This window comes from Macaca fascicularis, chromosome 7 (genome assembly GCF_037993035.2).
Source record: "Macaca fascicularis isolate 582-1 chromosome 7, T2T-MFA8v1.1".
Classification (NCBI taxonomy): Eukaryota; Metazoa; Chordata; class Mammalia; order Primates; family Cercopithecidae; genus Macaca; species Macaca fascicularis.
The window spans coordinates 139,109,054-139,121,268 of NC_088381.1; the positions used below are offsets into that span (position 1 = coordinate 139,109,054).

At 45.5% G+C, this 12,215-nt stretch overlaps 1 protein-coding gene across 1 annotated transcript; it reads right to left on the bottom strand.

Moving 5' to 3' along the window:
* Positions 1–1,343: 1,343 nt before the first annotated feature.
* LOC102127558 (uncharacterized) lies at positions 1,344–3,131 on the bottom strand. The gene is given in 3 exon segments (XM_073998453.1): positions 1,344–2,281; positions 2,284–2,628; positions 3,093–3,131. Coding segments are annotated over 3 exon segments (651 nt in total). The 3' UTR covers positions 1,344–2,014.
* Between the last annotated feature and the right edge of the window lie 9,084 nt (positions 3,132–12,215).

Below are 12,215 nucleotides of genomic sequence, written 5' to 3' on the forward strand. Positions count from 1 at the left end.
TTCTTCAGATCATTAATGTGCCATTAATCATCTGATATTCCTGCTTCCTTTCCACTTGCATTTTGCTCTGTTAAATGCCAAAAGATCAAGAATAATTTAGTCATTTTTTTTCCCACTGGGTTTCACACAGCTTCCTTCAGAGCAGTCAAAAAATTCTTACTTAATTTTGAAGCAAAAGAATCCCTGAAACTCTATAGCCCCTCCCCAGTATCCAGAACCTTTCCTGGTATTTGGAGCTTCTGAGTAGCCTTTTTTAATACCAGACACCTGAGTCAAACCCTAGTTAGTGTCAGTAAAAACTGCTCAAGCTTGAAGTTAGGTGAACTTCAAATAAACTGTCTTTCTAAAGAAACAGACTGATTCTGACACAGAACCACATTTAGCTATTTTTGTGCTATGCATTTGCCCCATCTAGTAGATTATAAACTTTTGGAGGAGAAGAAATGAGTGTCAGGTATCTTTGTATTCCTTGGCTCAGTACCTTACACTGAGTAAATATTTAATAAGTACAACTTTGCTACGTAAATGTATCATTCAATCACATTCTCTATGTTAAGTATAAAATTACTGATTTAAGCATCATGAATCAAATAGATAACCCCACTAGGATATATTTTAAGTTGGGCTGTTATAGACCTAATGGGTGGTTTTATAATGGACCCCCAATATTAATAAAATTCAGCAAAACTAATTGGCACTTTACTTTTGCATATAGCTCATCCAACTGCTAAGAGCCAAGTTTCCAAGTATGTAACCCACATAGGGAAAATCCTCTGCCTTCCCCATCAAAGAGGGTTTAACTCGTTGATGGAATAGTGAAATCTCTCTGGCTAAGCAGAAATGGAACCTGCCCAAGGGGAGGAGACACTTTGAATGATCAGGGAGTAATTGGTCAGTCTGGCATAGGCCAGTGTTCAGTTAGAAACAGGAGAGAGCCCTTCCTACTGCCTCAATCCAGAAAGCAGGAGTCGTGGCACCCCTGAAAGATGCTCTGGGGAGAACCCATAGGAAGTAGATACGGAGAGGTCGTGCTGGGTGGCAGATCCAATAGGACACGAGTGGAGACGGAATAACCCCACAAGCCCATGGAGAGAAGCAACAGCTCTCGGGACAATGTGGGCTTCCAAAGGCCTGGGACCCAAGGTTACTCCAGCTTCCCACTTTCTACTGCAGGCAGACTCCCACCCACAGCAGGCCAGGCCCCCCATGTGAAGTCTTCTACAGCCCTTAGATTTTTGTGAAGGGAGAAGAGGCAGTCCACTCTCAGAGGAACACAGGGACAGGGGCACAGAAATTCCTACCTCTTGTGGGCCAAGAGAGGAAATTACAGGGCCTGAGGCAGAGAAACACTGTGCTATGCACCTCCACGTTGACTCTACTTCCAGGGAGACAACCTGGCTGAGAGGTGCACGCACACAGATGAACGTGTAGGATGCTGGGTGACTCAGCGGAAGCACAGAGTTGGGGAGAAGCCTCTGCTCCCCATGGACTCTCTGGGCTTCAAGTCTTCCCAGCTCTATCTGGTACTGGGATAGGTCCCACTGCTGGAGGCCATCCGTGGTTCACCCAGTGGCCACTCCACCCTCCAATGGTAATGGCACCCCGGTTTTCCTCTGGGGACCCAGCCTTCCCCCACGTTCAATCCTTGTGGCCTCATCTTCCTGCTCTAGAAGTAGACACACATGCCCTGTGCTGGCCAAACAGTGGGTTCCATCTCCCTGGCCATTGCACTCATTTAAGGGGAGGACATGTGACCAAAGCTCAAATGGTCAGCCCAGCATTCATGGCTGGAATGGAGGAAAGAGGCACCCTTTTTCCATGGGGTGAGGCCAGAGATTTGGGTTGGGAGTGGGAAAGCGAAGGGCATTGTGTGGGGAGTGGCTGCCTGAGAATGAAACCAAACAGGGAGGTCAAGGGAAACAACACAGCCTTGGCTCAATCCACTACATCAGCCAAGAAACCTGCTGTGCTTAAACCAGATTGGGTTTTTAGTGCTTACAACTAAATGAGCTCTTCATTTAAATACAACTGCTAATGGTCCTCCTACTAGAAAAGAGAACAAAAGGGAGGAACAAGCCCTGTGCCACTGAGTGACATTACCATGGTGGCCACTTTGAAGAGTCCCCGTTTCATGCCTTTCGCTTTCCTCCTCCAACAGCATTCGCCACCCAGGCAATAGTCCTTTGAAAGGCAGCTTGTGAATCCCAACAACCAGGGAGCGTGCCGCTTTCCACCCCACCTGCCCCCTTGCGTCATGGTGTCCGATGGTGGAGCCGAGGGCTTTCTGTGAGTGTACTTAAATACCTTCAGAGCCAGTTTTAGACTTTTCATTCCATAGACCAGAAAATTGCTGAAATTAGTAGACATTTGAAGTGGCTCTTCCTCAAGCCCAGAAAAGATTTCTGCTGTTGCTATGTTTAAAAGCCCAGCAGCAAGTTGTTTTGGCTTATGTCTTATTGTTATATAATAAACATGATAAGCTCTGTGAGCTCTGAACACTGGTTGCAAGGATGAAAATCGAGGCCTCACAATAATAAGTGCCCTGGAGATGCTTTGTAGAGGGCGGGAGGAAGATAATAGTTTTCTGTGAGTGTTCAAATAACAATGTGTGTAGTAGATTCAAAATTGCTATGTAAATTCCCAAAGGAAACAGTAGAGGAAAAAAGAAGGCGGTTATGGATTAAAATGAAGAGGTTATATATTAATGTGAGGGAAAAATGTAATCAACAACCAAATGAGAGCTAGTTTTAATAAGACAGTGGACCCAGGACAGGTGGACTGATCCATTGTAGAAAGGAGATAAGCTTTCTATGCTATGTAACAAATTACTATAAACCTAACCGCTTAATGAAACACAAATTTGTGATCACCTAAGAGCTCAGAGCAGCCCCCAGTGACAGCCAGCAAGAAAGTGAGGCAGAAGTGCAGGTGTGGTGTGGCTGGGTTCTCTGCATAGAGTCTCATGAGGTTAGCATCAAGAATTTGGTTGCTTGTGGTTGTAGGACTGAGTTGCCCACCTCCTGCTGGCTGTTACTGGGGACTGCTCAGCTCCTGGAGGCCTCTCCCATTTTCTCATCCTGTAGCCCTCTTACAATGTAGCTACTGGCTCCTTCAAGAAAAATTCCTCTCATGTCTCCAATCTGTCTTCTTTGATCTCTAACCTCTACACCTTCTTTTAAAGAGTTCACCTGATTAGGTCAGGCCCACCCACTCAAGGGATGGGATTACACAGGTTGTACACACTGGGTGAGGGAATCTTGGGGGCCACTTTAGAATTCTATTACAGTGATCAAACTTTTGTGCCAAAGCAGGGACCCAAAATGTGTAATTTTAATGCACTACATTATGGGCTGAGTGTTTGTGCCTTGCCTCACCCCAATTCATTTGTTGAAGTTCTAACTCCCAGTGTGATGGTATTTGATGGTATTCTTCCTTTGTGAAGTAATTTGGTTTACATGAGGTCATGAGGGTGGGCTCCCATGATGAGATTAGTGTCTTATAAGAAAAGGAATAGAGACCACCTACTCTCTCTCTCTCTTTCTCTCTGTCATATGAGGAACACAGTGAGAAGGCAATCATCTGTAAAGCAGGAAGAGAGCCTTCCCCAGGAGCTGAATCTGCCAACATCTTGATCTTGGACTTCCCAGCCTCCAGAATCTTCAGAGAGAAATGCCTGTTGTCTGAGCCACCGTATGTTACCCTGTTACAGCAGCCTGAGCTAAGATGATATGGAGGCCCAGTTAATCTACCTCAACATGAACCTTTCGTAACACAGGCTGGACAAAGGCTGTGAAAACACTCAGTATCTAGAGTTTTCCACTGTGTGTGTCCTTCCCTGTACACTTTATTTGCTTATGCCCTTATTCATTCAACAAAGGAGCTCCTTTACTTTTCTTCTCTTTTTTTCTTTTTTTTTTTTTTTTCTTGAGACAGGGTTTCACCATGTTAGCCAGGTTGAGCTTGAACTCCTGACCTCAAGCAATCCACCTGCCAAGGCCTCCCAAAGTGCTGGGATTACAGACATGAGCCACTGTGCCTGGCCAAGGAGCTCCTATTGTCCTCTCTGCACTGTGCTTGACCCCAGGGCCAGGATTAGGCTGGGGCCAATGAGGCATTGAGCGGACAAAGTTTAAGGAGAAACTCATTTGCACAATCCTGAGAGTGAGTGCCACCTGGCATTGCCTGCCCTCAACCCCCTCCTGGCCCTTCCAGGCATAGAGGAAACAAAGATTTTTTTTAAGCCACTTTCTTCCTCAAGACACCTACAGGTTAAGAGGTCAGAAACAGGGCATACCACACTGGCCTTTGGAACTTCAATTGCTCACTTCACAAGAGCACAAAGTGTCCCCTAAGAAGAGCAGCTGAGTATAATGGAAAAAGTTAAGTGGCCTCTTCTGACCCTTGATGATTCAAAAGTTTAGAGTCATTTTTAACACTATTCAAAGAAAACGTGACACTCACACAAACTTGACGCTACATGTCATTGAATCACGGCTCTAAAGAAACCGACAGGCCGGATGCGGTGGCTCACGCCTGTAATCCCAGCACTTTGGGAGGCTGAGGCGGGTGGCTCATGAGGTCAAGAGATCGAGACCATCCTGGACAACATGGTGAAACCCCGTCTCTAGTAAAAATACAAAAAATTAGCCGGGCATGGTGGTTGGGCCCCTGTAGTCCCAGCTACTTGGGAGGCTGAGGCAGGAGAATCACTTGAACCCGGGAGGCAGAGGTTGCAGTGAGCCGAGATGACGCCACTACACTCCAGCCTGGGTGACAGAGCAAGCCTCCATCTCAAAAAAAAAAAAAAAAAAGAAAAAGAAAAAGAAACCTTCACCACCTCTTGCTCCATTGAAATGTTCGTACAGTTTTCTCACATTCCACAAAACATTCCACGTTTGTTTCCCAGGCACAAGGTAACTGCTTCTTTCACCCGTTTTTTTCCCATCTCTTTCTGTTTTTGGTTTGTTTTTATGAGACAAGATTTCACTGTGTCACCCAGGCTGGAGTGCAATAGTGCAATCTCAGCTCACTGCAGCCTCAGCCTCCTGGGGTCAATCGATCCTCCCACCTCAGCCTCCCAAGTAGCTGGGACAACAGGCATGCACAACCATGCCCAGCTGATTTTGTATTGGAAAGGGGCCCCAATCCAGACCCCAAGAGAGGGTTCCTGGATCTCGTACAAGAAAGAATTCAAGGCAAATCCACAGAGGAAAGTGAAAGCCAGTTTACTAAATGAGTAAAAGAATGGCTACTCCATAGGCAGAAAAGTCCCGAGCGCTGGGGCTGCCTGTTTTTATGGTTATTTCTTGATTATATGCGAAACAATGGATGGATTATTCATGCCTCTCCTTTTTACACCATATAGAGTAAATTCCTGATGTTGCCGTGGCATTTGTACACTGTCATGGCACTGGTGGGAGTGTAGCAGTAAGAACCACCAGAGGTCACTCTCATTACCGTCTTGGTTTTGGTGGGTTTTAGCTGGCTTCTTTACTGCAAACTGTTTTATCAGCAAGGTCTTTGTGACCTGTATCTTGTTCCTACCGCTATCCCATCCTGTGATTTACAATGTTTAACTGTGTGGGAACGAAGCCCAGGAGGTCTCCGCCTTATTTCACACAACCCCTATTCAAGATGGAATTGCTCTGGTTCAACCGCCTCTGACGATTTTGATTTTTGTAGATACAAGGTCTCACTATGTTGCCCAGGTTGGTCTTGAACACCTAGAACCCCTAGAATCACTCAAGTGATTCTCCTGCCTTGGCCTCCCAAAGTGCTGGGATTACAGACATGAGTCACCGCATTCAACCTCTCTCTGTCTTTACCATTTTAGTCAGCTGGGCCACTTGTTAAAAGACTCTAAATCTCTTTTTCCTCTGACTTCCATTCACAATGCAGAGCTGAGCCGCTCACCACTCCATAGTGTGTCCGAAATTGGTGGGTTCTTGGTCTGGCTGACTTCAAGATTGCAGCCGTGGACCCTCACGCTGAGTGTTACAGTTCTTAAAGATGGTGTATCCGGAGTTTGTTCCTTCTTCCCAGTGGGTTCGTGGTCTCGCTGGCTTCAGGAGCGAAGTTGCAGACCCTCCCAGTAAGTGTTACAGCCCATAAAGACAGCGTGGACTCAAGTGTGAGCAACAGCAAGATTTACCACAACAGCAAAACAACAAAGCTGCCACAGGCTGCAGACACACTCACTGGGGCAATCTGCTTTTATTCCCTTATCTGACCCCACCCACATCCTGCTGATTGGTCCATTTCACAGAGAGCTGATTGGTCTATTTTACAGAGAGCTGATTGGTCCGTTTTGACAGAATGCTGATTGGTGTGTTTACAATCATTGAGCTAGACACAGTGCTAGACAGAAAAGTTCTGGAAGTCCTCACTGGGTTAGCTAGATACAGAGTACCAATTGGTGTATTTATGAACCTTGAGCCAGACACAGTGTACTGATTGGTGTATTTACAAACCCTGAGCTACACACAGAGTGCTGATTGGTGCGTTTATAATCCTTGAGCTAGACACAGAGTGCTAGACAGAAAAGTGCTCCAAGTCCCCACTAGGTTGGTTAGATACAGAGTACCAGTTGGTGTATTTACAAACCTTGAGCTAGACACAGAGTGCTGATTGGTGCATTTATGATCCCTTAGCTAGACATAAAAGTTCCCCAAGTCCCCACCAGACTCAGGAGCCCAGCTGGCCTCCCCCGCACGGAGGCTGCAGGCAGAGCTGTCTGCCAGTCCTAAGCCACGCCTGCACTCCTCAGCCCTTAGGCGGTCGATGGGACCGGGCGCCAGGGAGCAGGGGGCGGCACCCATCAGGGAGGCTTGGGTCGTGTGGGAGCCTATGGGGGAGGGGGGGCTTGGGCATGGCAGGCTGCAGGTCCTGTGCCCTGCCCCTCGGTGAGGCAGCTGAGGCCAGGCGAGAATTTGAGCTCAGCGCCGGCAGTGCTGGGGGACCTGGCCTACTTCCGCAGCTGGTGGTCCAGGTGCTAAGCCCCTCACTGCCCTGGGCCGGCAGCGCCGGCTGGCAGCTCCGAGTGCGGGGCCTGCGGAGACCGCGCCCGCTGGAACTCACGCTGGCCCGCGAGCACCACACGCAGCCCCGGTTCCCACCCGCGCCTGTTCCTCCACACCTCCCTGCAAGCAGAGGGAGGCGGCTCCGGCCTCTGCCAACCCAGAGAGGGGCTCCCACAGTGCAGTGGCAGGCTGAAGGGCTCCTCAAGTGCTGCCAGAGTGGATGCCAAGGCCAAGGAGGCGCCAAGAGCGAGGGCTGCTAGCACGTTGCCACCTCTCAGTAGGTTGTCTAGAATTTCTCTTCCCTGGCTAACAAGCCACTGGCTCTGTTGAGTGTCCGTGGGGTCCTGTGGATCCTGTGGTGCAAAGGCTGAGACCTCAGCCCCAAAGCAGAGCCCAGAACAGGAGACCACCACCAAGGCCTCTTGCTTGGATTTTTGGTTTCTTTCGGTGAAACCTTCACTCACTGTTCTCACTCACCCTGCTAAGTGGGAAAATGAGCCCATATGAAAATAGTCTTGGGACTGGGAGCCCTGCTAAACCCTTGTTCAGGTTAAACTCCATTAAGTAACAGAGAACAGACCTGACTGAACTTGATCTCCCAGGATATTTCTCTGTGCGGAGAGCCTAACCAGGAAAAATGTTAAACAGATCACTCAGCTGATGACAAATATATGTGATCAATTCCGAGCCTCAGCCACAGAAGGGACTTGATGGGTTGGACCTTGACACCACCCCTTCCCCCACTGTCCCCACTGCCTTGGTCTAAATCTGCATCTTGTAGAATTCTTTGCACAACAGCAGACCTATTGTGAGGACTTCCCTTCTCCCTAACCCCATTCCTCTAGCAAGTAAGATGTTTACTTCCAGTACTAGAAAGGGGCGGGCATGCAGGCAGAAATAGAAGGAATTCTAACCATAGCTAACCAAAGTCAGATTTCCAGGCCGCTCCACTCGCCGGGGTCTGCTTTAACCACTGGAACAAAGTAAACAAAAAGCTAGATTGTTGCATCCTGCTCTGAAGGTTAAAGTTTTGATTCAAGGCTTTCCTCTTCTGCGCCTCACAGCCTTTTGTTTCACTCTGATGCTATTATTTACTCATCCTTTTGCACAGGAAGTCAGTTAGTATAGACGAGAACTTGAGACTGAGCCTCCACCTATGGTTTGTCAGAACCTAAGGAATGTCCTCATCTATAAAAGTAGGGAAATTATACTGGGCTTGCTGAGTTGGTTTGTGTGTGTAAACTATAAATGCTTGAAAACTATTACCCCTTTCAGAAAGGGTTACTACTGCTATTACTGTTATCTGTGACTTTATGTATGTATTACTGATCTGTCTCCTCTACTAGGCTATGCATTTGAGAGCAAGAATTGCGTCTGTATTGCTAATGGCAATTCCAGTGCCTGACAAAGAGGAGGTGCTGTGGAGGCCAAAGCAACTCCATCTTGGATGCTAATCCATCACTTTAACTTCTGATTAACCCTTATTCTAGGAAGTCCTCTAAGATTTCCAGTTTATTTGATGTTCCTTGCGTGAGAGTAGGTACTTACTGTAAATCCTGCCCTGAGGTCAAAACAACCTTAATGTTATAGGACTTCAATTGTTCTACACATCCATTCTGAATCACATATACCCTTTCCCAATAGCATATAAGCCCTCGGCATGAGAATAATGGTACAGGATCCACCATCTTGCCTCACCGCTGCCTGAGACACAGACATGGCTTCTGTTTGTAAGTCCCTATTAAGTACATATTTCTGAGGAACTGGATATGTCGGCTTCTTTCTTTGGCCTCTCAGCTTCCTTGGACTTTTGGGGGTAGGTTTGCATAGGCCTGGCCCCCATGGAACAGGTGCTCCATCAAGGAGTAAGTGCTGAGCATTTAGATTTGGGCGAGGGGCAGCAGCCACCAGGAAAGAAGAGTCTACGCATAATTACCTGCCCTACTTCCTAAGCCAGGGGTTCTCAAATTCTTTGTGTTGAGGACACATTTGAAGAGGCGGACGCATTTGAAGAGGTGGGCACATTCAGAAAACAGTGACTCAGCAATCATTGCAACTTAACCCCTACTACTGAAGAACAACATCTCATAATGCCTACAAAAGCAAACACTATGATCCCACCATTTACTGAGATGCGCTTCAGCACTATGGTTAGAAGGTGGAATGCTGACTGCCCGAATGTCCTTCCTCTAATATACACAAGAAGAATTCTCACCTGTCTAGTTAGCCACTATATTTCTTGGTCCCTGGCTTAACAACACACCTCTTACCTCCTCACAGGTCTACATAGTGCGTTGGCGTGCAGTCATGTTTCAGGCAGGCATTTCAAATTTGCCCTTGGAATTCCAGGATTTTGCTTTTGCAGTTTCTAATCGTCAACAATCCTGAAGGTCATTTGTAATTTTGCTGAGATGTCATTTCTTCCTTTTTTTTTTTTTTTTTTTTTTTTTTTTTTTTTTTGAGACAGAATCTAGCTCTGTCGTCCAGACTGGAGTGCAGTGGCACAATCTCAGCTCACTGCAACCTCTGCCTCCCAGGTTCATGCAGTTCTGCCTCAGCCTCCTGAGTAGCTGAGATTATAGGCATATCCCACCATGCCCAGCTAGTTTTTGTATTTTTAATAGAGACGGGGTTTCACCATGTTGGTAAGGCTGGTCTCGAACTCCTGAGCTCGTGATCCACCCACCTTGGCCTCCCAAAGTGCTGGGATTACAGGCATGAGCCACTGTGCCTGGCCTGAGATGTCAATTTTTAAAAATTAGTTTATAAGTAATACATAAGTATATGTGTATCCAAAAATGTCCATACAATAAAAAAATACGGAAGAAAACCTGTGGAAGTTTTCCTTTATTGGTACCAGTCACAGTAGGCCATGTTATACTACAGTAACAAATGTCCCCAAACCTCAGTGGCTTTACTCATTTATTTATTTATTTGTCCTGTGTTGCCCAGGCTGGTCTTAAACTTCTGGCCTTAAGCAATCCTCCTACCTCAGCCTCCCAAAGTGCTGGGATTACAGGTGTGAGGTTTTCTTCTTGTTCACACTACATTTTTTTTCTATTTTTATTTTTCTTTTTAAAAATTATTTATTTATTTAATTTTTTTTTGAGACGGAGTCTGACTATTTCGCCCAAGATGGAGTGCGGTGGAGCGATCTTGGCTCACTGCAAACTCTGCCTCCTGGGTTCAAGCGATTCTCCTGCCTCAGCCTCCCAAGTATCTGGGATTATAGGTGCGCACCACTACGCCCAGCTAATTTTTGCATTTTAGTAGAGACAGGGTTCACCATGTTGGCTAGGCTGGTCTCAAACTCCTGACCTCAGGTGACCTGCCTACATCTGCCTCCCAAAGTGCTAGGATTACAGGCATTAGCCACTGCACCCAGCCTTGATTAATTTTTTATTTTTTATTTGAAATGGAGTCTTGTTCTGTTGCTCAGGCTGGAGTGCAGTGGCACAATCTCAGCTCACTGCAACCTCTGCCTCCTGGGTTCAAGCGATCCTCCCACATCAGCCTTACAAGTAGCTGGGGTTACAGGCACGTGCCACCATACCCAGCTAATTTTTATAGTTTTAGTAGAGACAGGGTTTCACCATGTTGGCCAGACTGGTCTCAAACTCCTGACTTCAAGTGATCCGCCCACCTTGGCCTCCCACAGTGCTGGGATTACAGGCCTGAGCCACCATGCTCAGCCATGCATGTTTTTCATGAGTCCACTACAGCTCTGCTTTTTATCATCTTGACTCCAGAACCAAAACTGATAGAAGAACCTAACCTTTATCTGGAATATTACCAATCTCGTGGCAGAAGGAAAAAGACAAGGCAAATGGTGCCCTGACTTCTAAAACTTTGCACAAAAATGACCAACATCAATTATTGGCCAAAGCAAGTAATATGGTCATTCCTGAGGTCAACAGTGTGGGAAAATATCCTCCTGCAGAGAGGGGCACTGCAAGGCAAGAAACTGGAATGTTTGGTAATAGAGAATACCATTGTCCAGCACCTCCTCCAACAACTACTTCTCTCCCAGAAGCAACTGTTCTAGACAGTTCAGTGTGGATCCTTTCAGTCTCCTTTCCTATGTATTTGCTGATATATCTCTACATAAATATCTAATTTTGTATGTATTTTTCTGCAACTTGCTCTGTTCACTTAATATGCTTTGGAGACCTTTCATCTCAGTATGTATAAGTCTACCCGACTCTCTCTAACAATAGCATGGTGTTTCATACCATAACGTATTTAAATTCTTGGTGTACATTTTGGATTTTTTCAACATGTTTTGATATTACAAATAATGCTGCAGTATGTATTCATATAGATGCACATATCTTTGTGAATATATGTATTTCAGAATGATAGGTTTCTAGAAATAAGTTATTAAAGTATGTTTGCATTGCAGTTTTTAATAGATACTAGGAATTTGCCTTGAAAAATGCCTTCATCAATGTTCACAACCACTAGAAACGCAAAAGTGCCTGATTTCCCAAATCTTCAACAACTCAATATTATCAAACTTTTTCTCTTCTGTAAGTGTGATGAATTTTAAAAGGGTAATTCATTATTTGAATATACTTAATATATCGTTTCTGGGCCTTTTGGCTAAGATCAAGTGAATATGCTTAATGTATTTTTTGCTTACACTGAGGTTGAGTACTGTTCATATTTATTGGCTAATTTCACAATTTCATATTTTTTTGTCTTGTGAATTGTCTGTTCCCTTTCTTTACCCATTTCCTAGTGATTTTAAATCTTTTTCTGTTTCATCTTTTTCTTTTAGATTTGAACAAACCATTTTATGTATTTTCTCAATACTGATCTATCTATATTACCATTTGTGAATACAAATGTGTCTCCATTACATCAGAAACCCATCTCTAAACACCAGAAATTGAATGAAAATACTAACGAGGATTCCATTTTCTATCAATATAACACTGCCAATCAATTTCCTAAAACACCGGAATATGTCAATGTATTTAACAAATTATTTAGTACATAAGATGCATACAACATTGCTTCCTTTAAATCTTTTTAGAGAAAGGAGCTCACTCTGATGCCCAGGCTGGAGTACAGTGGCGTGATCATAGTTCACTGCAGCCTGTAAATCCTGAGCTCAAGCAATCCTCCCACCTCAGCCTGCTGAGTAGCTCAGACTACAGGTAAGTGCCACCACACCCGGCTAAGTTTCTAATT